The sequence below is a fragment of the Ascaphus truei genome, chromosome 4 (assembly GCF_040206685.1).
Source record: "Ascaphus truei isolate aAscTru1 chromosome 4, aAscTru1.hap1, whole genome shotgun sequence".
Lineage (NCBI taxonomy): Eukaryota > Metazoa > Chordata > Amphibia > Anura > Ascaphidae > Ascaphus > Ascaphus truei.
In genome coordinates, this window is record NC_134486.1 from 123,613,060 (window position 1) to 123,640,372 (window position 27,313).

General features: G+C 44.4%; 1 protein-coding gene across 1 annotated transcript in view; it reads right to left on the bottom strand.

Annotated features, from left to right (window-relative positions):
* Window positions 1-248: 248 nt before the first annotated feature.
* RAB32 (RAB32, member RAS oncogene family) overlaps window positions 249-27,313 on the bottom strand; it is a 44,122-nt gene continuing 17,057 nt past the window's right edge. Inside the window, exons 2-3 of the mRNA XM_075596534.1 lie at window positions 6,987-7,267; window positions 249-1,298 (exon numbers count right to left, since the gene is read on the bottom strand). Of these exons, the coding sequence (XP_075452649.1) occupies window positions 1,149-1,298; window positions 6,987-7,267 (431 nt within the window). The 3' untranslated portion in view covers window positions 249-1,148. The remainder of the gene's footprint in view (window positions 1,299-6,986; window positions 7,268-27,313) is intronic.

The window sequence follows — 27,313 nt, forward strand, 5'->3', positions numbered from 1 at the left end:
CTTTTGGCATTTGAGCAACACTATACTAAATATATTAATGTGTGCCTTCTATGCAGTCATGTATGATTGGAAATGATGATGGACGGCTGCCTTTATAGAAGACGCGGTGTGCAAAAACATAAAAATGTCACATCGCAACACATTTTGCATGCAGGGATAAAATAATGCCAAGGGATCTTTTTTGACAGGTAGAGCAAATATTTTATTCATTTTCACCACCCCCGAAACAAACATAGAATACAAGTGTATAGTGTGTTTAATTGTTCAGATTTATTTTTGTAAAATAATGCATGTTGGAGAATACCTCTATAGAAAATAACTTTGCAGCATCAGATATAATATACATCATAGACATTAGACAATAAGACAGAACTGCACAAAATTACTACATCATTACCCATACCTCCACTTACCAGGAAGATTTAAAAACAAGCTGAAGCAGCTTAACAGAGGTGGCTCTAACAAGATATTTAGTGAAAGGTCAACATTTGACCAATTCTCATACTTATTAGGATGGAGAAAACGTTAATAGAAGATCAGGGCTGGCCTTGTTTCTGGGATCCCATAATACTCGCCCACATTGGAAATTGTAAGTTTTCCTTGAATTGTATGCTTAGTATGCAAAAGCAAGGTCATGAATATTAATACTAGTTCATAACTTCAGTGCACCTATATGTGGCTACATCAGTTTTTGCTTTGGAAAATGCATAGTGTGTTGGCTTGGTAGTTTATGTTATTTCTCCGAATGTGCAATAATATGCAATGAATAACTATTATTCTGTGAAAATATTTCCTTGCAACCTCTAAACAACTTATAGAATGCTTGGCATTTTATTTTAAAGATACACATTTACATTCCTATGGTGAGAACACCAACACCTGTTAAGTTTAATTAGTATAAAGTTCACAATTACTTTAAAAACAAACTGTGCCAACACCTACTACCCATTGTTCTGAATATGACAAACATACCATAAATGCATGATACAAAAAGAAAAAAGTACAGCATTTGTAAACTCCATTACCATCAAGATAAATAAGATCTCCTGTAGCTGGACATGGAAACAGCATTTAGCAGCAGTTTGATTGCCAATGGCAGCTACAGATTCTTTGGCTGCATTGTTTGTCATGTTTATGCACACGTGATGTTAACAGCATTGCGATTTACTCTCTGCTGGCATGGCTTCTGAGTTGATCTCTATAGTACCATCATTATTCTCTTCTGCAGGAAAGTTTTTGGAGTTTGTAAGTATATTTTCAACCAAGAATCGAGCAGCCTCGTCTATGTTGACGTTGTCCTAAAAAGAAATAAGTAAATCCGTCAATAAATGTGAAACGTGGCTAAGAAAGTATGCACATTTATAGCAACTGATGGCAAATAAGTAAATTATGCAGATCACATTCTCACAAGTGCTATGTACAATATATCCTTCAAAACGAAGAACTAACAATGGCAACACATAATTGTTGGCCAGGCAATCAGTGCAGAGGTGCACTACTGTAATCATGCCCCAACTTGAACATATTTTGGAACCAGATATACTGTATATAAATTAGTGTTGACACTGAGCACATTATGGCCACTACAGATGTATTTTAAAGCAGCAGTCCAAGCTGGTGTGTGTGTGTGTGTGTATATATATATATATATATATATATATATATTTATATTATATACACACACACAACTTTTAATATGGGCATCAATATAATCCACACAATGATAAGTAATTAGCTAAATAGCTGATCGCTCCGTTCTCCTGTGATCAATCGGTGAAGATTCAGCTCAGGGGTTCACTAAATAGCTCTCAGGGCAGCAGAAGAGGACCAAAGATGCAAAGTTCTGTGGGGAAGATCATGTGACCAGGCAGTCACTAGATACAATTTGTGCACTGCTAGAGAGAGGGCAGGGCTCAAAAAGGGGTGTGCCAGAGCCTGTTCCAGAAGAGGAAGGAATGTGACTTTGTAAATAGTTGCTATAGAAACAAAAATGCTTGTTACATTAAATGTTATTATAATACATTAAAAATGTCATTCAGAATTTTTTTTTTTTTTTTTTAAATGTTAGTATTTTCTCATACTACAGAACTGATTCATTAAAAAAACACATGTAGAATATTGCTTGGTCTGCAGCTTAAATGTCTTCGGTGCCTCGGCCCCTGGATAATCATATGTACAGACTATAAATATTTGAATGTACTTCCAGTTTTATGTATGACTAGCTGAGAGACCCGGCGTTGCCCGGGATGTAATGTTCCCGTTCCTCTCTCTCCTCCCCCCTCTCTCTGTTTGTCCCCCATTCACATCAATCCAGTCCCCCCCCTCCCTCCCTCCTTTACAGCTTCATGTAGCGTGTGTGCGTCAGTCACTGTGTGTTTGCTCGCGCGTCAGTGAGTCTGAGGCAGAAACACAAACACACACAGACTGACTGACGCACACACAGTCAGTGTGTGCCTCAGTCAGTGTGTGCGTGCGTCAGTCAGGCTTTGTGTGCGCGTCAGTCAGTGTGTGCGCGCGGGGCGTCAAAGGCAGGGGGGGGCGTCAAAGGGAGGGGGGGGGCGTCAAAGGGAGGGGGGGGGCGTCAAAGGGAGGGGGGGGGGCGTCAAAGGGAGGGGGGGGGGCGTCAAAGGGAGGGGGGGGGGCGTCAAAGGGAGGGGGGGGGCGTCAAAGGGAGGGGGGGGCGTCAAAGGGAGGGGGGGGCGTCAAAGGGAGGGGGGGGGCGTCAAAGGGAGGGGGGGGGCGTCAAAGGGAGGGGGGGGGCGTCAAAGGGAGGGGGGGGCGTCAAAGGGAGGGGGGGGCGTCAAAGGGAGGGGGGGGCGTCAAAGGGAGGGGGGGGGCGTCAAAGGGAGGGGGGGGGCGTCAAAGGGAGGGGGGGGCGTCAAAGGGAGGGGGGGGCGTCAAAGGGAGGGGGGGGGCGTCAAAGGGAGGGGGGGGGGCGTCAAAGGGAGGGGGGGGCGTCAAAGGGAGGGGGGGGGCGTCAAAGGGAGGGGGGGGGCGTCAAAGGGAGGGGGGGGGGCGCCTCAAAGGCATGGATTCCTCCCCCTGCATTTCCTGCAGTGGACAGGAGGGGGGGGGCAGTGGACAGGAGGGGGGGGGGCAGTGGACAGGAGGGGGGGGGGGCAGTGGACAGGAGGGGGGGGGGGGCAGTGGACAGGAGGGGGGGGCAGTGGACAGGAGGGGGGGGGCAGTGGACAGGAGGGGGGGGCAGTGGACAGGAGGGAGGGGGCAGTGGACAGGAGGGGGGGGGGCAGTGGACAGGAGGGGGGGGGCAGTGGACAGGAGGGGGGGGGGGGCAGTGGACAGGAGGGGGGGGGGCAGTGGACAGGAGGGGGGGGGCAGTGGACAGGAGGGGGGGGGGCAGTGGACAGGAGGGGGGGGGCAGTGGACAGGAGGGGGGGGGCAGTGGACAGGAGGGGGGGGCAGTGGACAGGAGGGGGGGGGCAGTGGACAGGAGGGGGGGGGCAGTGGACAGGAGGGGGGGGGCAGTGGACAGGAGGGGGGGGCAGTGGACAGGAGGGGGGGGGGCAGTGGACAGGAGGGGGGGGGCAGTGGACAGGAGGGGGGGGGCAGTGGACAGGAGGGAGGGGGCAGTGGACAGGAGGGGGGGGGCAGTGGACAGGAGGGGGGGGCAGTGGACAGGAGGGGGGGCAGTGGACAGGAGGGGGGGGCAGTGGACAGGAGGGGGGGGCAGTGGACAGGAGGGGGGGGCAGTGGACAGGAGGGGGGGGGCAGTGGACAGGAGGGGGGGGGCAGTGGACAGGAGGGGGGACAGGAGGGGGGACGCAGTGGACAGGAGGGGGGACGCAGTGGACAGGAGGGGGGGGCAGTGGACAGGAGGGGGGGCAGTGGACAGGAGGGGGGGGCAGTGGACAGGAGGGGGGGGCAGTGGATAGGAGGGGGGGCAGTGGACAGTGACACACACACACACACACACACACACACACACACACACACACACACACACACACCTCTCAGTTGATGCGCCCTTTCTCAGTTCCGTTTGGCGCCGGAGGTGGGGAGCGACACCTACCTGTACTTCCGGGCGCCGCCACCGTCTGACTCGGCGCCGCGAGGGAGGAAGGGGGTCCGCCATCTTACGCGCCGCGTGGCAGCTGCGGGAAGCGAGGTGATTTGGAGCGGGGAGGGGGAAGAGGTGATTTGGAGCGGGGAGAGGTGATTTGGAGCGGGGAGAGGTGATTTGGAGCGGGGAGAGGTGATTTGGAGCGGTGAGGGGGAGAGGTGATTTGGAGCGGTGAGGGGGGAGAGGTGATGCCGCTGGGGAGGGGGAAAGGTGATTTGGAGCGGGGAGGGGGAGAGGTGATGCCGCTGGGGAGGGGGAGAGGTGATGCCGCTGGGGAGGGGGAAGAGGTGATGCCGCTGGGGAGGGGGAAGAGGTGATGCCGCTGGGGAGGGGGAAAAGGTGATTTGGAGAGGGGAGAGAGGTGTGTGTGTGTGTGTGTGTGTGTGTGTTTTATTTTTTTATTTTTTTGGACCTTTGGCCCGTCACTCCGCCTCAGGCCAATGAGAGGTGTGGGGGGCGGGCCAAGGGGGTGGTGTGAGTGTGTGAGGCCAATGAGAGGTGTGCGGGGGCGGGCGGGCCAAGGGACCAATGAGATTGCCGCTAGGGACACCGGACATCCAGCAGGCAGGCATGCATGCAGGCAGGCAGGCAAACATACAGTGCTTTCACTAATATAGTATAAGATTATTACACTTTGTCGGAAGACAAATGGTATGAACTGTGGCAAATGTATGCACTCTTTAGCCACAGAAAATAAGGAGCACATGATACTGCTCAGACAAACACAGAGCAAAACGAACTGAGTGGTTATTTCCCATCATCTTAAATCCAGCAGGTCGGGATTTTTTTTTTTTTTTTTTTTTTTTTTTAAAGGGACTTAATAAATACCATTCAAACCAGTACAACTGCCATAAAACTGCTGTTGACCTTATAATAGCAGCTTTCAGCACATTTTGAAAGATATTTAGGCGGGATTCAACAAGCTGAAATCACACTCCCATCTGGGGGGAACTATCTTTAAAGTAAATGGCAGTTATCGCTGAATTTGGGTGTGATACGCTGCACTACAGCTTAATGAACCAGCCTCTGTGCAATTGGGTTCCTTATAAAAGCATGTTTTGCTGGTAGAGAGATAAAAAATATGATATGGCCATGGGGTCAACCAATAGAAAGCTGCCAGGTCAGCGCCTGATGGCTAGTTTTCTATTGGCTGCCACAACCAGGTTCCCCTCTGGCAGCTATATCGTTATCTGAGAAACACAGATCAGCTTGCTTAAAGGTGATGGGGAAAATAATGGCATGGGGCATCACAGCTTTAAAAGAGTCCAGCAATTTAACAAAACAGAAGACATTATGAATAGGGAGAGGGATAAATGGTAGAAAGGAGGTAGCGATGGCACATTACAAATCGTTAGTGAGGCCACATCTGGAGGCTTCATCTGAAATAGGACATAGAATAGATTGAGTCCAACATACAAAGATAGTATGGGAGTTTCTATTTTAAGCAATAGAAAGATAGACTAAAGTACCCCAATACCGTATGTACACTCTACATAAAGTAAGACAAAATGGGGGACGTGACAGACTTTCAGATACAGGCATACCCCGCATTAACGTACACAATGGGACCGGAGCATGTATGTAAAGCGAAAATGTATTTAAAGTGAAGCACTACCTTTTCCCACTTATCGATGCATGTACTGTACTGCAATCGTTATATACGTGCATAACTGATGTAAATAACACATTTGTTACAGGCTCTAGAGTCTCCCTGCTTGCGCACAGCTTTGGTACAGGTAGGGAGCCGGTATTGCTGTTCAGGATGTGATGACAGGCGCATGCGTGAGCTGCCGTTTGCCTATTCGGCGATATGTACTTACTCGCGAGTGTACTTAAAGTGAGTGTACTTAAAGCGGGGTATGCCTGTACTGCAGAAGCACAGGAAAGACGCTTCTGTCTGAGAAAATGAAACACAAGAATAAAAGGTCATGCTTTAAAAAGTGCAACAGTGGCAAATTCAGGGGAACTGTGAGAAAGTTTGTTTATACATTAGTAGCAGAAGCTTGGAAAAGTCTTCCAGAAAATGTGGTTGTGTTTTCCCCTAACTATACATTTCAAAATGCTATACACCCAATGAGACTCCTAACAGGGAAAGGAAGCATTGGAAAAAAGGTCAGATTCTGATTTTGCTAAAATGGGCAGACTACATGGACTTAATAGTCCTTATTCACCGCCAGTTTCAATGTTATATGTTTATGTGTGTTCAACAAAATATTAATTACCACCCCAAAAAAAAATCTATAAAAAATACAGCATTTCAGTTTTTTTTTACTTCTGATTCAAGCTACAGTACCAGTAAATTATATTCATATTTTAATTAATGAGTAACACTCATTCTAGGCTTTGTTCCTAAAATGATGGTAGATACATGTAGTGATTTATAACACCAACATTTTCTTCCACTGAAGTGCAACCACATTTATATATAATAATTAAAATAGCAAAAAAAGAGACAATATATCTCCCTGGGTGGAAATCTGGGTGGGTCTCAGGAGCTTTACATGTTAATTCTGGGTTGGGGAAATCTCTGCTCCCTGAGATGCTTACATCTGAAGGCGATGCCGGTATTTCACTTCTGTTTAAAGCTCCCGCCGCACACGGTCAATAGGAAGCCACATGGAATGACGTCGCGGCTTGCCATTGGCCTGCAGAATGCAAAACCGTTCAAAGTTAATTTTGTGTGCCCAGCCAGAGGGGCTACCGGCAGCTCCAACGACTGTATAAGTATCTAGGGAAGCATGGGGTCCTCGTAGCAGAAATCAACGATGTCCAGCTCAGGAGGCCCCCTGCTTCAAACCAACTAAAAATAAAAAAAACCCTAGTGGCAACGCTTAAAGTCCTAGTTAAAGGAGGTTTTATGGAACTATGTAAATGTTTACTGTATTGGGTACTGTAGATGTGTTACCTTCGCAGAGGTTTCAAACCATCCAGCAAAGCCGTTTTCTTTGCAGAAGTGGTCCATGTGAGAAGGGCTCTGGATGTTGTTTTCCTTCTTTTGGTCACATTTGTTGGCCAGAAGGACAGCAGGTATAGGACCACCATTTGGAAGAAAAACCTTGCTGTCCAAGTCAGTTTTCCACTTGGCGATGGCTTCAAAGGTTGATCCTCTTGTCACATCAAATACCACAAAAGCTGCGACTGCCTCCTTATAGTACACCCTTGTCATGTTACCGAACCGTTCTTGTCCTACAAGAGAGTAACATGTTCCTCATTTAATTCTTAAATGCATATGGCTGTAAAACCTGGCATAGACAAGTTAAGAAACATTAAATAAAGCACAAATTCAAAAATTGTATCACTCAAGGAGGAATTGCCTTTTTTACAAAACATAAAAAAAAGCTGTGCGTGCTGTGCACGGACATAGTAAGTGAAACTTCTTTGTGTGTTGTCAGCATTACTGCTTAGAGCATGAGTAAATTTGATTGGCGGGGTCATGTTTATTGGCAGCAGTACCAGCATCATGGATGTTGAGCGGGTGGGGGAGCTCACAGGGGGGGTGGGGAGCTCACAGGGGGGATGGGGAGCTCACAGGGGGGGGAGCTCACAGGGGGGGGAGCTCACAGGGGGGGGGAGCTCACAGGGGAGGGTGGGGGGGGAATAGGCACATCATTCAGGGGCGGTGTTCGGCGCATCACTGGGGTGTGCGTGTGTCACAGTGTGCGCGCGTGTGTCACAGTGTGCGTGCGTGTGTCACAGTGTGCGTGCGTGTGTATGTGTGTCAGTCAGTGTGTGCGTGTGTATGTGTGTCAGTCAGTGTGTGTGTGTGTGTGTGTCAGTGTGTCCTGCCCCCCTCTCTCCTGACTCCCCCCAGCACCCTTATCCTTTCCCTGCAGCACCCTTATCCTTTCCCTGCAGCACCCTTATCCTTTCCCTGCAGCACCCTTATCCTTTCCCTGCAGCACCCTTGTCCTGCCCCCAGCACCCTTGTCCTGCCCCCAGCACCTTTCAGCAGTCCCCCCCCCCTTATTCCTACCAGATCGCGGCACAGAGGCAATGGAGGCAGTGGCGGCAGGGGGAGGGGGGCAGCGTGTCATCGTCAGCTGGAGCCTGCTCGGAGGGGAGCGCTGCAGCGATGCCCCTTCTGATGATGCTGTGGGGGACGCAGCGTACTCAAACCCCCTCCCCCCCGTTACCGGAGCAGGAGCCGTTCCATGCCTCGGCCGCGGGAGGCCTGCAGGGACACGGGCATGCACCAGGGGGAGAGGCCGCGGGAGATCAGGGCCTGCATAGGGCCCCGGGGAGCAGTGTCCCTGTGAGGAGAGCCATGGCATCTTGAGCGTCGCCATGACTACCGTGCATGCGCGGCATGTCAATGGGCCGGGAACGGCGGTAGTTAGGAGTGGCTGTATCTCCTCGGGCTGCGGTCCGGCACCGGGTCTCCGAGCCGTGGTGTACGGTGTGGGGGAGCGTTAGGAGTGGCGGCGATTACATTTTGAGGGGGAGCGGCGCCGGCGGGGTGAGGGGTGCGGCACTCGTTAGGAGCTGCGGCGGCGAGTAAATGTTGAGCGGGTGGGGGGGGGAGCGTGTTTCCCATTTTTCCTGTACCCAAGCTTTAAGGTTTCAGAGCCTGTTAGGTACTGTAATATTGGTAACCCTGGCAGCCAAGGAGAGTGGCTACCAACATCTAATTTGGAGGATATCTGTAAGCAAGGGGTCCCTAGAGCTGAAATATATGGGATTCAGCTTCGGAGACCCAATGCTTCAAATGCAATATATATTTTAAAAAATGTGCAAAAAAAAATACAACGGCTTGGATTGCCTCTTTGAATAAAAACAAAGAATAAATATACATTTGAAAATGGCCAGACATTTAATTGTTGTTCAAATCTGAAACATCCCTCCTAAAAAGATAAGGGACAAGGAGGAAAGCAAGAGAGAAGGGTAGTAAAATTCAACCTAAGCTTAGGTTACAACAATTACCAATATTGCCAGAAACACTTTCAAAAGTAATCTAAAATTTTTTCAATAGGCTTAGTGGTATCACTCCGATGATTGGGGCCATTTTTTAATTTTAATTTGTTAGTTATATGTAATCTGCTCAATATGGTTCCATGTGGGATTGCACATTTACCAGACGTTTTCTAGCTTTATTTAGACAGGTTTGCACAAGATTTCAGTAAACGTGAGACCGTAGGGAACTACATACAGGCATACCCCGCATTAACGTACGCAATGGGACCGGAGCATGTATGTAAAGCGAAAATGTACTTAAAGTGAAGCACTCCCTTTTTTCCACTTATCGATGCATGTACTGTACTGCAATCATCATATACGTGCATAACTGATGTAAATAACGCATTTGTAACAGACTCTATAGTCTCCCCGCTTGCGCACAGCTTCAGTGCAGGTAGGGAGCCGGTATTGCAGTTCAGGACGTGCTGACAGGCGCATGCGCAAGCTGCCGTTTGCCTATTGGGCGATATGTCCTTAGTCGCGAGTGTACTTCAAGTGAGTGTCCTTAAACCGGGGTATGCCTGTATTCATTTTTCACAGTAATTACAGTAAAGGCACTTCAGTGTAAGCAAATTACTATTTATTAACCTTACATTGCATATCCAGTAATCTTCATGCTGTTGAGACCAAAAAGGTCGAAACAGCTGTCTGTGAGTTTCCTGGCAATGCACTTGTTTAACCCAGGCTGTGCAGAAAGCTGTGTAATACAGGAGGCATAAGCTTATAGGGGTCCATGTTAAAATGGACAAGAAGCAAAAGGTGACTGTGAGGATCCCTGACGCCCGGCAGCCCCGCACGTCTTCTCACGCACCCCCGCGGGGCATCAGTTGGTCGAACTTCGGATCGGGTTTGCGCGGTGCGCATGACGTCAAGTGACGCCGCTGAGGTGGGCACTGGATCACGTCGCACGCTCTCGATGCGCGGCGCACGCACGTGACTCGTATGCGACACTCCTGAGCTCTGTGGCAACAATCATTTGCTTTTACAAGCTGCAGCTGTGCTTCTATCGCACCACCTATCACAGGCTCCTGTGGAGGCCACGCCTCCGCTCCACCCCCCATGGGGATTGGCCCAGCCCTGTATATATACTCAGCTGAGCCACAGGCTCTTTGTCTGAGCATAGATTGTGTTACAGTGTTTACCACTCCTGTCTTGCCTCGATCCAGTTGTGCCTTGCTTCTAGTTAACCCTTCGTGTACCGACCGGCTTGCCCCTGGACCATCTGCTTTCTGGAACTACCTCTGACCCTCTCCAACCCAGACCACGGCATTGCAACTCGACCATCCTGCACTCTCCAAACCCGACCTTGGCAAGTATTAACGACTACCCTGACCTCTCTACCCCAGACGCAGCTAGCACGACTACTCTACACTCCGGACGTGATCCCTGTGTCTGTGGCTGGTGTGTTCATACTCCCATCTCAGTACAGGGGTCTCATCTTGTTTGTGGTGGGCACAGCGTAACAGTGACATTGTGTGCTCATTTGCATGTCATTAGCCAGAATCCCTGGCTGCAATGGAAGCATTTGATGCCAAGAGATAATGGGGATAGGTGGATTTGTTGACTTGTCTGAGATATGTGAATGTGCTCATAAAAATATCACTCATTTGCTATTTATTAACAAAAATTGGCAACGTTTTGGCCCCTATTAGGAACTTTATGAATACAATAAAAGGTCTTACAAGGGACCGAAACTTTGGCAATTTTTTAGTTTAAGGATGATTGAATATTTCAATGGAAGCTGTAACAGGGGACTTATCCCTGTTCAAAAATGTGCCTCCAATCCAGCAGTGTGGTGGTTAACTGCTGGAAGACAATTAAACCAACACCACCTGGCTGATTACAGGTGTCAGAAAAGCCTGCCTGTGAGACAGGAAGATGGTTCTTCCTGAGCTCATACGTGATCTAAGCTGACCCAGGAAGCAGAAAGACAGAGTTCCCTAGTCCACAACTGTGCTGGCCTGTGGAACAAACAGATGTCTTGAGCGGCAAAGAGAATGCACGCTGCCAGCAAGACACAGGGAACAATACTTCTAAACCTGGATTCTGACATTACCTTAGCACACAAGGGTGCGGACACCAGGAGAACAGAGAAGCCTTCCCCTACAGCTACAAGAGACAGATAAGACTTTTCTTATAAGACTGTTATCTAAATCTATATATAAATGTCTCTATGATTTGGGCTGGTGAAACGCTGGGCTAACCACGCAGTTAAAGAGGGCTGGACTGCAAATGTAAATATACTCCAAAGTGGAGTAGATTTTGTTTGCAGATTTTCACATGTTTGCTGTGTTTAAAGGGACAGGCACAATAATGCCTTATCTTAATTTTACCTTAAACAGTCTCCATTGCGTACCTCTGCACATGTCCTCTTACAGAAGCTAATAACATTTACATATGTAGACAACGTTATTTGTTATTTGATAACAGAGTATCGCGTTATAACACAGAATATCAGAAAGTTGCCATAAGATTCAATGGCAGTGATATTGCAGAAAATCCCACCATAATGCAGCAGCGGGAGCAATAACACAGGTCACATCTTTGCTTGCTTCTTGGGACTTCTCATATAACAAGTTATTACATTTGATGCAGTCACAATCTGATTTTTTTTTTAAACAAAAGGGCCCTACCAAGCACCTCAGTCAGGCAACGTCAAGCTGTTTCTTCTAATGTCAATGAATAAAGCTGCTCAGAGTAACATTTAAGGCACACATACAGGCATACCCTGCATTAACGTATGCAATGGGACAGGAGCATGTATGTAAAGCGAAAATGTACTTAAAGTGAAGCACTACCTTTTCCCCACTTATCGATGCATGCACTGTACTGCAATCGTCATATACGTGCATAACTGATGTAAATAACGCATTTGTAACAGGGTCTATAGTCTCCCCGCTTGCGCACAGCTTCGGTGCAGGTAGGGAGCCGGTATTGCTGTTCAGGACGTGCTGACAGGAGCATGCGCGAGATGCCGTTTGACTATTGGGCGATATGTACTTACTCGCGAGTGTACTTCAAGTGAGTGTCCTTAAAGCGGGGTATGCCTGTATGTAGTGAGCATCACTAGTTCTGCTGGTACATTACAGCAGGTCACACACAATGCACCCGCAGGAGAAGCAACCATTGTTTTAAAATCAGCAGTGTGCTAGAAAGGGATGGGGTTAATGTGCCATTTCCCCTGTGGGAGCGTGCCAGCAGGTGTAATAACTGTTCTGGCCCAGGCACACCCTTATAGATGTCTAGGGACAGGCAGGTTAAAGTTGCAGTTCAGTCAATATCCTGCATGTGTGGTTTTTTTTTAATAAATCAGTTCTGTAGTAAGAAAAAATACTTTTAGCATTTTCTGTTTTTTTAAAAAAAACTTTGAAAGACCAATTTTCTTGTATTCTATTTTAACAAGAATGCTTGTTCCTATAGCATCGATTTACATTCCCCATATTTAAAGATGTCGCCAAACTTTGCCGATCAATAGACGGAGAACGAATTAACCAGCAGCTATACAGTTTTTTTTTTTAAGGTAAGTAGAGATTGCCCAGATAAAACTATTGAGATGACTGCTGAACTAAAAGAAAGCACGCTGGTCTGGGCTGATGGGAAATTAACTGGGACAATACCATCTGGCAAGGGTGAGGGGGGGGGAACAGTCCATCCTGTTAAAAAAAGGCAGGGGGGTTGCCAAGGCAACAGCTAGGCTGAGGATTGCTGCCAGCCTGAAGACAGAGACAAAACACAATTCTGTTCCAGGACAATAACATTGGCTACATATGTACTCTAAAAATTTAATCTTGTGGTACTTTATTACAAAATAAAAATGTCCAGTGACTATTTTGGAAAAGGGGATAGGCTGCCATCCACAACAAAACTGTGTTGTTTTAAGAGAAATGAAACTTGCAGATATATCAAAAGGAATGTTCAATATGTTCCAATGCTGTTTTCACTTCTCTCTGTGGAACACAGTCACGTTAACAATGGTACTTTATTTACCACTAAATAAGAGTACCCGGCTTTGCATAAGTTGCATTATTCTGGAGTCATCTTTTTCAGTGCAGACTTGAAGCACTGGCTCAAAAATCAACAACAGTGCCCTCTTTAACCTGATCAATTATTCCACCTTGCAGCGAGTAAGGCTGCACCCCAAACTATAGTTACCTTCCACTGAGTGACACTGACATCCCATCAGTGCCTTCTCTCCCTCTATAAATAGGTAGAGGCGGAGTGGCCGCATACTTACAGTGCTCTGTAGATTATAACATATGAGACTACCAACATATTAATAAAGGTCTTATTTTTTTCCTACAGAATGATTGAGGAAAGTATCAAACTACAAATACTTCCTTAGCTACCTCATTATGAAGTTGAACATTTAATATTGTTCAGTAACCGTCCTGGAAGTAGATCACAACCCAAAATTTTAAATAGAGCAGTATAACAAGTATTTGAAGGCATCAACACATTTATTTAATCAATATACGAGAGATACAATATTAATACAATATATGACCAAAATAATGAAATCTCATCCAGGGAAAAGACTCTCCCGACCAATATCAATGTGTACCACTACAAGATTGACCCTAAAAATAGAAAATAATAGCATCACGTAAATTACTCCACTCACAAATATTTGAAAATGTAAAATACCACTAGTTCTTTTCCCAGAGCTTCTCTTCCTCACTCAACACGCATTCCGCCATGGTGTCTGCTTCTTACAGGGTCTTTCAAAGATTCTCTCTTTAATTCAATGTTCTAAAAATAGTTTCTCCCCCACAGAAACAAAATCATGTTCAGCCTTCACACATTACTGCAAAATGCGTGTACAGTGCCAACCATTTATGCAGCCCTTTCATATTACATAGTGACATAATAAGGTTGAAAAAAGACGCACGTCCATCAAGTTCAACCTATGCTAAATTTAGACAATAGATACTTTATCCTATATCTATACTTACTTATTGATCCAGAGGAAGGCAAACAAAAAACCCCATTAAGGGGAAAAATAAATTCCTTCCTGATTCCAAGAATTGGCAATCGGATTAATCCCTGGATCAACATCCTTCCCATGTTTACTTATTTGGTATATTCCTGTATACCTTTCCAAAAGATGTCCAGAGTATATATATTAGGCATAGTAGAGAGAAGAATATAAAAACTTCTTAAGACATGAAAGTAAACATTGGGGGAGCGGTGGCACTGCCCTGAAGACTAATACCGTGTAGAAACCTAAATTCAGATAGATGCTTAAAGTTGGGGGGGGAGGGAGGAGAGAAACCTCTTAAAAACGGTATCTAAAACCATCACGCACACAAATAAAGTATCCAGCTACCATCCAAAGCAGAGAAGCTAACCACCTGTTTTGATATCTACTTTTCTGCAGTAGCGCTTTAGAATGCACGATGAATCAAATTATCTTACATACTGTATGCACTGTGAACACTACATGATTAGCTACATACTGTATCTGCTGGAAAACATATTTAATCCAACTCATTCATTGTTGAAATATATTACAGGTATTGTGAAACAAACTGTAGCAAACATTTGCACAACCGACTTACCCAATGATTAAAGAGTGTTTATTAAATAGTATGTATGTACAAAAAGACATATACACACACAAACACACACACACACACACACACACACACACACACACGATTAAGTTTTAGGATAAAATTGCATGTTGCATTTAATTGTCACTTCTACATTAATTTTTGTATAATGAAAGCTTACTTTCTGGAAAAATAAAGTTATTTTTTATGTAAAATACTTATTCCCAGCAAATAGAATAATAGTGTGGATGGGGTAGCATATTCATCCCACTGACCTCTATCCCCGTAACGATTAGCAATGTTCATGTACATGGCCGCTTCAAACCAATTTAGCGGAACTCGTATTGAACAGGATTTTCAAGATTAATTTAGTAGACACAACCTTAAAGCTGCAGTTCAGTCTTTTTTTTTTTTTTTTTTTTTACATTTATTTTTTTACTTCAATAGTTTTATGTGTGCAATCTCTAATTAGCTAAAGAACTGTATAGCTGCAGGTCAATTCGTTTTCCATATATTGATAGGTCGAAATTTGGTGACATATTAAAAGCTGTGATTTGTTTATAATCTGCTTGACTGGCAGTGGAAGCTCATGAATATTCATGAGCATTCCTGCACTGACAAGTGCTAGAGGGAGGGCAGTGCTGACAAAGTTGTGTGCCAGAGCTTGTGACAGGACATGAAGGGGCAGTGCCTTAGCAAATGGCTGTTAAAATAGAATACAAGAAAATTGGTCTTTCAAAGTTGTTTTTTTAAAAACAGAAAATGCTAAAAGTATTTTTTCTTACTACAGAATTTATTTATTAAAAAAAACACACATGCAGGATATTGACTGAACTGCAGCTTTAATGCTGTAAAGAGATCTCTGCCTAAGGACACAAGCTACATCTGTAGCATTGATTTTAAACCAGTGATAACATAGAATACAATGGTAATGTTGACACAGTACTATGTATATCACACTCACAAAAGGCCCGTATACAGTAAGAGGCTGTAGGTATATCAATTATGCAACATGCACATACTTAAAAGGCTGAACAGATCCCATTCATGTTTTCCCTGCACAAAGTGAATAAGCTTTGCTTGCATTACACATGGCAATCACACTTAAACTTGTTCAAGTTTAAATACGGTACCTCTTCACTTGTGCAAAATATATGGTTTAGACCTTTTTTTAAATCATACACGAAACACAGAACTGATGAATAATGCCAGGGATTGCTATGTATGGTCTGTTTCCCCTCCAGCAATCCCCTGTTTTGGGGAAAATAACCAATTCTAGTTCTGTTTTCACTCATGTGACCAAATAAATGTAATTCTATCAATGATGATGGTTGCATATCAAAAGATTATAAGATTATACAGTAGTTAAACGGAATATTCAACATGTGGGCTTACAGCAAAAACTCATCAGTATCCACAGTTTGCTTTAAAAAAAAAAAAAAAAAGTGTGGTCTGTGGTATGCATATAGAGCACGTATTTATATAGATTTATTAGGAGTTGTCAAAATTGCAGGTATATGATATACAGTCACAGTACTTGCCGTTGAGGTTGGACTGCAGAAAAGTGGCACTTGATCACCTAGCTCACCCAAAAGCAAGGTCTCCGTTAACTACTACAATAAAAACGCAGAAACTCACAGCGTAGAAGACATATGGAATGAGGTGTGGATTATAGCGGCACAAAACATGCCATCTTGTTTCTGTCTCTTCAGGTTTAGTAATAAGAAAACCCCTCCAAATTATACCATTTCTAAAATGTGCTTCTAATGATTGTCAAAATAAATTCAAAAGTTTTAAATGCAATTATATTTTTTGTTAATGCAGACGAAAAAAAAAATTGTTCAAAAAGACCGTTTAATACACAATACAGAAGTCCTGGGATATTCGTACAGATATAGCAAAGGTTAGTGTCGGATGCTGCTGCCCCACACAGCCACTGAAGGATGAACGCTGTGTGGGGTCCCATTCAGACGCATGGATCTCCCGCAGCGCGATCGCAGAAGACACTGTCCCCTACACCGCAGACATTTGCTTGTTAGTCCACAGTGCCGGGCACAGCAAGTCTTGCTACATCTGTATCTCTTAGCACTTTTGCAAGAGGCCAAAAGGACACATGGTGGCTACACTGCTATAGAAGTTGTGGTGCAGGGTACTGGGATCAGAGGCATGTTAACCAGTCATTTAAAACATAAATGATTCTAGGAACATTTCTGCTCAGCCACTAGAAGTACAGTAGTAGCAACAAACTTGGGAGGGGAAAGATACTTTTCTGCCATTCAAAAACTGGGAATAGTAGGACTATTGGGAGAGAAAAAAAAAGGAAACTATGTATAAAATTTCTTTGTTCCACACGAGAAATCATTTGGAAAACATTCCACAAATGTTTGCAATTCTGGGCATTACTATAAAGTCAAGAAATAGGTTTTAATCCGTTTAGCAGAGTGGTAAAAGGATTGCCGATCACTCAAGAGGTCAAGGAAGGTCTCATTCCAGCAAAACACAAAGGATAATCCTCTGCTCGATTTTGTTTAGTGAAATTAGCTTCAGAAAGCGCAGGTTATTTTTGTAAACAGACATAAAATGACCAAGAATAACTATAACCAGGGACACCGGGAAAACATCACCGATTGATCATCGTGCAGTATTGTTTAAAAATCGATAAAGACTGGAAATGTATTGAAATTAAGCAGCTTCTTCTCGGAGTGCCAGTGCAGTGATAGGAGACAAAGGACAACACATGGGTTGTATGAAATGTAAAAATAATTCAAATAAGTAAATATTTTTCTCATTGTTAAACACAAAATGAAAATACCAGAAAATCTAAATGACCAAAAAATAAATAAAAAAAACCACACTGAAATTAGTAATCCCTAATTATAACCCACGGAAGCACAAATTCATGTCAAATTAGACTTGAACATGATTACATTGCAATGTATTGTGATAAAACAGGTCACTATACTGTATACCTCACTACCTTAGGAGAAAAAAAAAGAACCACAAAGTCAAATCTTGGTATGAAACAAGGGTCTCAAACATGCCATCACCACACAGGCCATGCTTACCACCAACACAAAAGCATTTTAAAATACTACATATACAGTACCACAAATGTTATTACCGTAGAACAGATGAGCAAAGATCACTTTAGTTATTCGGGACAAAAATAGGGGTTTATTAAAAGCAGCCTTTTTTTTTTTTTTTTTAAAGAAAGATATTCAGTGTCAAGAAGTACTTCTCCATACTCCCTTGTAAAGGTTAATGACAGGTAATTGACTCTCTAAACCAGGGGTGCGCAATTTTTTTGGTGTGCGCTTCCCTTCCTGGGAGCCCTAGCGTTCGCGACCCCCCATACTAGAAACCCAACGTCAAATGATGTCGCGGGTCATGTGACATCACATGACCCCGCAGCGTCATTAGACGTGCGTTGTAATGGCGATGAGTCGCGTCACATGACCTAGCGGCATCATTTGATGCCACCATGCGTCGCCGAAGACCCAGCTGGCAGCAGGTAAGGGACGTTACAGAAGCCTCACGCCTCCCCCGGCATTTAATTGAAATGCCTTGGGGACGGGCGCGGGGCCTCTGTAACCGCCATGCCTCCCCTACCAAATCTTGCGCCCCCCAGTTTGTGAACCACTGCTCTAAACCAGGAACATTTGCTCTTAATATGGTTAGCAGTTCAGCATCAAAACTTTGCTTAATATTTCACGTTCACTTAGCCCTTTTATCTTCTCTGATGTGGCAAGGGAATTTTTTATGTAGAATTTAATGTTATCCACCAATCAGAGTAATGTGATGTCAGTACTAGGTGCATTTTTGGAATAGGACTATGGCTGAGATTATACTTGGTGCAATGGCGCGCGTGCATAATCCCTATAAGGCTGCCCCTAGTGTGGACACGATTGAGCGACCACGTTTTGAAAAGACAATTTTTATTGTCCCTCCTACGGTTTAAATAATAACACATTCTAGTACTGTGCCAGCATTAGCACGACTCAATTTTGAAGTACTGTAAATGAATGGGAGTTAAGGTGTGCACCATTTAATGAAATTGATCCTTAGTGTCCAAAAGTTTAACTCTGTAGTGTTCCTCTGCAGAAATAAACAAAAACCCAAAATCATTTCCTTAAAAGTTTTTATTTTTTAAGAAAGTTTACTGGCATTTTTATCAATAGCTGTGGAAAAATCATAGATTAATAGGTCTTAAAAAATTATTTTCTGCGATCTTAAAAAGGTGGCTGCTTGTGAAGAATGAGTTATATTTACATTTAATTTTTCACTTACATTTACACACATACAGTACATTATATACAGAATAGTGCTGTGACTTATTACAACCTAGAACATTACATAGTGCAGAAGTTTGACACTATTTAAACATTGTAAACACATCACTAGCTATAGACTGTAACCAGGCAAAAAAAAAGTGCTAACTTATTACTTCAATAATACTTCAGATCTCATTGGATTCCCGCTGGTTATTGCTCTATAATGCATAACTTTCACCTGAACAATAAGAATACAAACAGCATCAAAAATATTGCTCATCAGTTATTCATACATTGAGTATTGCATTAATTCTATTTTATATAAATACACATTGTGTTCCATACTATGAAAGTGATCAGCGCACTTCCTTTTGTAAGCACACTTTAATAACATTTATTTTTAAAGCTCCACTATTTGACATGTTCCTCAAAAAGTGTCAGCAGCAAACAGATTTAGCCAAACGACATGTACTAATTCAGCAAGATTACAAAGCATTAAGCTTTTGGTACGTTATGATAAAAAAAAAAAACACACACAAAAAAAACCCAGCATTAAGTATCATAATATAAATCTTCACACAGACCAAATGGGGCCTTTCAGCGGTCGGTTTTCCACTAATGAAGTACTATAATAGAGCATACAGCAACTGCTAGTTGGACTTCCAATAGTAGTTTCACAAGTGTGTCACAAGATGCATAATACAATGTTAATCTCTGTGCCATGCTTTGTACTGTATGTTACAGCTTCAAACGGATTTCACAAGTTCCCGTTTTTTTTTCTTCTTATGTCCTGTTTGCTATGATTTTCTGTTGTGTCATAACGTTATGCTCTTCGGTGGTTTTAACCCTGGTCCACTTAATGTGGTCACAATAGCTGGTGGCACCTACAGCAGTATTTCTCATTTGGATTACAAACTCAATTTTAGCCTTTTTTTAACTGAAAAAAGAATTAAGATTAAACAAACCCCCCTCCACCACCATGTACATTTAGTGGCCAAAGTGTGATGGTACTGTGGGGTATGATGTATTTGCACACAGAGAACCCACCACTGTTAACGCAAGGCCGCGGGTCCCAGTGTGCACTGCAGCACGCTTGCCCGGTGGGAAAGGGGGGGTGGGGGGTCAGCGCGTGCACAGCGCTTCCTTGCGATCTGGGAGAAGATGCCGGAGATTGCGCCGGGGGGGCATGGCTGGGGGTTTGTGAAAAATTGTAGTAGAGCGCGGCTGCACATTCCACGTGAAGGTGCATTCTAGGCCCAGCCCATTGAGGGGCGGTGTTTAATCGTGCAGCGCACGCCTCGAGAAGGCACTGGGACCAAGGCCTTAGGCTGCGCGTATAGTGCCCATGATGCGTGATGTCACCCGTCGCCGTCAGCGAAAGTTGTATTTCGCTTTGCGGCGGCGTCACGGCAACCAGGCCACTGGTTGGTTCAGGGGCTGTCACGAGGCGACAGCCACTGAAAAATCAAATATTCACGGCTGCAAAAAAAATCGCGGCGACAATGCATTTGTTTTCGGGCGACATCGCGTCGCCGGCACTATAAGCAGCCTTAGCATGATGCCAAGATTACAAATATACAAAATAGATATTTCTCTGACAAAAGCTTTGCAGTGTAAAAATTGAGTATGTGTGTTCATTTCAAAGATTAGATAAGGTTATCACTGTTCAAATAATTTTAGCTCAGAGTATACAATCACTTCAAAACTATGTAGAGCAGGATGTCCTTTACTTACCTCTCCTAAAAATTAAACAAAAAAGGTGGTTGACGAATAAACATTATTTAGTTATTTGAAGCAATACATTTGCCCCAAGCATGTGCATACGTTATCACAATTGAATATGTAAAAGGTGCGGCAATAATTGCAAACAGTCAGCTGAAAGAACATGAAGTTCTGGTTTCATAGGCGAGCCTCAAGATTTTTACACAATTTGACCTTTTAATAATTTACAGCGTTTTCCTGATGCATTAGCGCAGCATTTTTCAACAGGGCTTCGTAGGAATCCTTGGGTTCCACGGTATTCCTGAAGGGTTCCCTGCAATTGTCAGGTAATTTGGAAATTGTACAAAATACAGAAGAATTTACCATGCATCTGACCTCAGACGCGCTATTAGAGAGGGTTGGGGTTCCTTACAATGCATCTGATCTCAGACGCACTATTAGAGAGGGGTGGGGTTTAGCAGAATTTCACAATAGAATTATAGGATTCATTATAAAAAATAATTACAAACAAAAAAGGGTTAAAAACCATTGCATTAATGCACGGTTGATTCATGTGCTAGTATTCCCCCCAGCTACTGAACATAAAACATGGAACCATGTAGAGCGTGGACAAGTCAGGAGTGCAACCCTGTGACAAAACTTCCCTTACCCTTCGAGTGCCCCAAGACGCAGCCACTATGTCATGAGTCCAAATATTACAGGAGGCCCCATGACGTGGTGGCTACGTCTTGCCCATAAAGTGTTTATTTTCCAGGGGAGATCACGTCAGGAGCCTAGGACACCATCTGTTGCGCAGGGAAATGGGAAGTGAAGGTTTGTTGCACAATTTAATGAAACATGATAAATATTTATAGCCCGAATTGAACGCTAGCTTCCAGGACCCAACAAGTCTATATTTGTCCAACAGTGGCGGTGGTTCAAGGAGATTAAAATAGCCACTGCCAAGTGTAGATACTACTCAGACAGTGTGTGAGTGTGTGAGTGTATGAGTACACACACACCATTAAAAAAAATTAAAAAAAATAATTGTGCGAGACAAAAATAAATGTAGAGATACTACACCCAACACCAGGATCGATGAAGACTCGGCACTGCATGATAGCGATCAATAAAGAATTGTATTGGGACAACATAAATAAACAACGTTTTGGTCCGCTGTGGAACCTTCCTCATGGTAATTTACAGTCATAAAGGACTGGAGAATATAAAAAGCGAGGGGAACCGGAAATGAAAAAGCCGAGAACACGCAAAAAATATGGGGGCCACGGCGCCTGAACCTGGTTGCCTAGCAACCCTGTGTCAACTAAACAAATAATGTGAGGTATGCGATCTCCCAACCCGGGTCCCTAGCAAGAAAGAAATATAAAATAGACTATGAGAAAGAGAAAAATGGAGGGTCCAAAAAATGATTACAGGGATCTAGGCCAAAAGCTAAAGGCAAGGACCTCCAAGGTAGTAATTTCTGAAATACTACCAGTGCCATGCGCTACTGCAGGGAGACAGTCAGAGATCAGGGAGGTTAATGCATGGCTAAGAAAGTGGTGCAGGAAGGAGGGGTTTGGGTTTTTAGAGCACTGGGACTCATTTTCTGAGAGGTGCCATCTATATTCTAGGGACGGATTGCACCTCAATGAAGAGGGATCTTCTGTGCTAGGGGGGAGAATGCTTAAAAGGTTGGAGTAGATTTTAAACTAGGATGGAGGGGGGAGGGGAATGAAACAGATAATGAACTAAATGGAATAGATGAGGATTCAAGGTGGTATGCAGGTAGTATGGGGGCAAGTGCAAGTTTGACAAGCAGTGAGACACCCATAGTAAATAGAGATAATACTAGAAAACTTCTAAAGACTAAACCAAGTGGGCGCAGAAAGGAAGGAGCAGATAAGGTAATAGTACAGGCTGAAAAAAAACTTAAATGCATGCTTGCTAATGCAAGAAGCCTCACAGATAAAATGAGGGAGCTTGAATTAATAGCTGCAAGGGAGCAGTATGATATCATAGGCATTACTGAAACCTGGTGGGATGAAACTCATGACTGGACAGTTAATTTAGAGGGTTATTCCATTTTTCGGAAGGATCGAACAAATAGAAGGGGAGGTGGAGTATGTTTATATGTTAAACCGGATCTAAAACCTATTATAAGGGATGATGTCTATGAAGGGAATGATGAAAATGTAGAGACCTTGTGGATAGAAATTAGCAGTGGAGGTAAAAGTATAAAGAAAATGTTTGTGGGAATATACTATAAACCACCAAATATCTGTGAGATTGAGGAAGCTAAAATACTTTTGCAAATAGAGAAGGCATCAAAACTGGGTCATGTTTGCATAATGGGGGATTTTAATTATCCAGACATAGACTGGGGCAATGAGATTAGCGTTACAACAAAGGGAAACAGGTTTTTGGGGGTGCTTAAAGATAATTATATGACCCAAATTATTGAGGAACCAACCAGGAGAGGGGCAATACTGGATTTGGTCATATCAAACAATGTAGAAGTAATAACAAATATTCAAGTCCTGGAACATTTGGGTAACAGTGATCATAACATGGTCTCATTTGAAATAAATTATCAAAAAACAGATTACTTGGGTTCAACAAAGACCTTAAACTTTAGAAAGGCAGATTTTAATAAACTGAGGTCTAATCTAGTAGTAATACAATGGGATGATGTTTTTGCATGGAAAAATGTAGAACATAAATGGGCAGTCTTTAAAACATTGTTAGAAGAGCACACTTATCAGTGTATACTCTTGGGTAATAAGTATAAAAGAAATAAGTCAAAACCAATGTGGCTAAATAAACAGGTAGGGGAGGAAATGGACAGGAAGAGGAAGGCGTTTAGATTCTTTAAGTCAGAAGGGACAGAGGCATTGTATCAGAATTATAAGGAATGTAACAAAAATTGCAAAAGGGCAATCAAATTAGCAAAAATGGATAATGAAAAAAGGATTGCAATAGAAAGTAAGGTCAACCCTAAAAAGTTCTTTTAGTACCTTAATAACAAAAAAATGAGAAACGAAAATATAGGACCCTTTTAGTGTGAGATGGGTAGGCAGATTATTATTGGAGATAAGGAAAAAGCTGTGGTATTAAACAAATTCTTTGCCTCTGTGTTTACCAGGGAAGAATCAAGTTCAATAGTAGCGCCACAGGAGGAAGCCACAACCTCCATATTAATGAACAATTGGTTAACTGAGGAAGAAGTTCATAAGCGACTTGAAAAAATTAAAGTAAATAAGGCACCTGGCCCCGATGGCATACATCCAAGAGTTCTCAAGGAGTTAAGCTCAGAAATAGCAAAACCATTATATTTAATATTCAAGGACTCCATTTAGATCAGGGTAATGCAGTTGATGTGGTCTACTTAGATTTTGCAAAGGCTTTTGATACGGTTTCACACAAGAGGTTGGTGTACAAAATAAAGAAAATTGGACTCAGTAATAATATATGCACCTGGATTGAAAACTGGTTAAAGGACAGACAACAGAGGGTTGTCATAAATGGAACTTTTTCAGGTTGGCTAAAGTCGTGAGTGGAGTACCTCAGGGATCGGTACTGGGACCCCTGCTTTTTAACTTGTTTATTAATGACCTTGAGGTTGGGATCGAGAACAAAGTCTCCATGTTTGCTGATGATACTAAATTATGTAAGGTAATAGAATCAGAGCAGGATGTAATTTCTCTTCAGAAGAACTTGGAGAGACTGGAAACGTGGGCAGGTAAATGGCAAATGAGGTTTAATACAGATAAATGTCTTATCTTGCATCAAACGGGCAATGGATGGAAGGGAAGTAAACATAATTATGCCCCTTTTCAAAGCATTAGTAAGACCACACCTTGAATATGGGGTACAATTTTGCCACCAATCCTAACAAAAGACATTATGGAACTAGAGAGAGTGCAGAGAAGAGCCACCAAATTAATAAAGGGGATGGACATTCTAACTTATGAGGAGAGGCTAGCTAAATTAGATTTATTTACATTAGAAAAGAGGCGTCTAAGAGGGGATATGATAACTATATACAAATATATTCAGGGACAATACAAGGAGCTTTCAAAAGAACTATTCATTCCACGGGCAGTACAAAGGACTCGGGGCCATCCCTTAAGGTTGGAGGAAAGGAAATTTCACCAGCAACAAAGGAAAGGTTTCTTTACAGTAAGGTCAGTTAAAATGTGGAATTCATTACCCATGGAGACTGTGATGGCAGATACAATAGATTTGTTCAAAAAAAGGTTGGACATCTTTTTAGATGGGAAAGGTATACAGGGATATACCAAGTAAGTATACATGGGAAGGATGTTGATCCAGGGATTAATCCGATTGCCAATTCTTGGAGTCAGGAAGGAATACATTTTACCCCTTAATGGTTTTTTTTGTTTGCCTTCCTCTGGATCAATAAGTAAGTATAGATATAGGATATAGTATCTGTTGTCTAAATTTAGCATAGGTGGAACTTGATGGACGGAAGTCTTTTTTCAACCTCATCTACTATGGACAGGACCCCATACTGGAGGTGGGGAAGTAGTAAACCACGCACCCACAGCAGTGGATGAGTGCCTGGCAGGCGGATTGTCAAACGTAGCTGGGTCTGGGTTGGGGAAGAGTCGGTTAGTCCAGATACTTGCCAAGGTCTTGGGATGGAGAGGTCAGAATAGTCAAAGTACGTTAGCCGTGGTCTGGGGTTGGAGAGGTCTGCAGAGTCCAGGGTAACCCGGGGTCAATATCCAGAGAGGTTCCAAGGTCAAGCCGGGTCAGTACACGAAGGGTTAAACTGCAAGATAAACACAGAACAAGGAGCAAGGCACAACAGACGTAGGAGCTCACGGCTACAAAAAGTTATGCTCAGCAATGACTTGGAGTGAGAGCAGGGTATAAGTAAGAGACAGGAACCAATTGCAAGGAAGGCGGAGCGGAGGCGCGACCTCCGGAGGCTTAGGATAGGCTGCAGGAAACAAGTGGGCTAAAGGAATACTTGCCACGCAGCTGGGGAGCGGTGCACGTGGTCGCGCCGTGTGAGAGGGAAGCGCGGTGCGTCCGAGGGGGCGGAGCCAAGCGCCGTGGCATACTAGAAGAGCTGCGTGTGCGCTCTGTAAGCAGAGCAGGGGTGCGCGCACGCGCTGGTGCCAGAGCGGAGGTCTGAGATAAGACAGGTAAGGAGGGAACACGTCGCAAAGCACGTGTTCCCTGATTCCTTACAACTATAAAGATATTGTATACCCTAGGAAGGCAGTGTATACATAAGCAATAAAGACACAAACATACTGTAGGGCAGGCCTGCACAACATACGGCCCGCGGCCGGGGCACCCCGTGCGGCCCCCCTTCCCTGGTAAGGAAAGAAGGCGCGCGCGGCCGCATGCTGTACGCAGTGGTGCGCAAACTGGGGGGGCGCAGGCTGCGTACGGGGAAGCCTGGGGGCGGGCAGAGCTGTGCGGGCGCGGGCAGAGCTGTGCACGGGCAGCCAGAAGCTCACAAGCTCCGTGCTGCTGCTCCCTGTGTGATCTCTGCCTGCAGCGGGGACGGGGCCTTCCCTGCACACACACAGCCCCTCCTTCTCCTGTCCCAGTACTCAGCCGCACATGGAGGACTGCAGCAGGCTTATAGTGAAAGTAAGTGAGCAGGCTTAAGAGAGTGAGAGAGTGGGGGAGGGGAAGAGTGTGTCATATTGAGGGGAGGGGGAGAAAGTGTCATATTGAGGGAAGGGGGAGAAAGTGTCATATTGAGGGGAGGGGGAGAGAGAGTGTCATATTGAGGGGAGGGGGAGAGAGAGTGTCATATTGAGGGGAGGGGGAGAGAGTGTCATATTGAGGGGAGGGGGAGAGAGTGTCATATTGAGGGGAGGGGGAGAGAGTGTCATTTAGGGGAGAGAGTGTCATTTAGGGGAGAGGGTCATATTGAGGGAAGAGAGACATGGGGGGGCTGCTGACATGGGATGCTGACTTGGGGGGGGTGAGCTGACTTGGGGGGTGCACTGACATGGGGGGGTGCTCACATGGGGGGGTGCTGACATGGGGGGGTGCTGACATGGGGGGGTGCTGACATGGGGGGGTGCTGACATGGGGGGGGATGCTGCTGACATGGAATGGGCTGGGGGGATGTGGAGGGGGTATTGTGTGTTTGATGTGGAGGGGGGTATTGTGTGGGTGAGGGGAAGAGATGGGGGTATGAGAGATAGATGGGGAGTATCGTAAAGTTTGATAGTGAGGGGTTCTGGGGGAGATATGAGGATGATGATGATGAGAGGTGCTGGAGTAGAGATGATGATGATGACGATGACGATGACGATGACTTTAGCCGTGCGGCCCAAATTTTTTTTCCTTGGAGCAGTTCGGCCCTTCTCACTTTATGAGTTGGGCAGGCCTGCTGTAGGGTAATAAAGTTTCTTACAACAAAGTCAGGGTTGGGAGATCGCATAGCTCATTGGTTTGTTGACATGGGGTTGCTATGCAACAAGTTCCAGGCACTGTGACCCCTGTGTTTTTCGCGGGTTTTTCTCTGCTGTTTCACTTTCGGGTTCCCTATACTGTATTTATAGTCCCCAGTCCTCCATTACTATACACGACCCTGAGGTAGGTTCCACAGAGGAGTGAAACGTTGCACATGCTGTGCCGTGTCATGTCTTCTTCATCGATCCTGGTGTTGGGTGAAGCACACACACACAGTAACAAATGTCTTGTCCTATGGCATGGCTGGCAAGCTGATCACTAGTGGAAATTTCATTGGACACAGA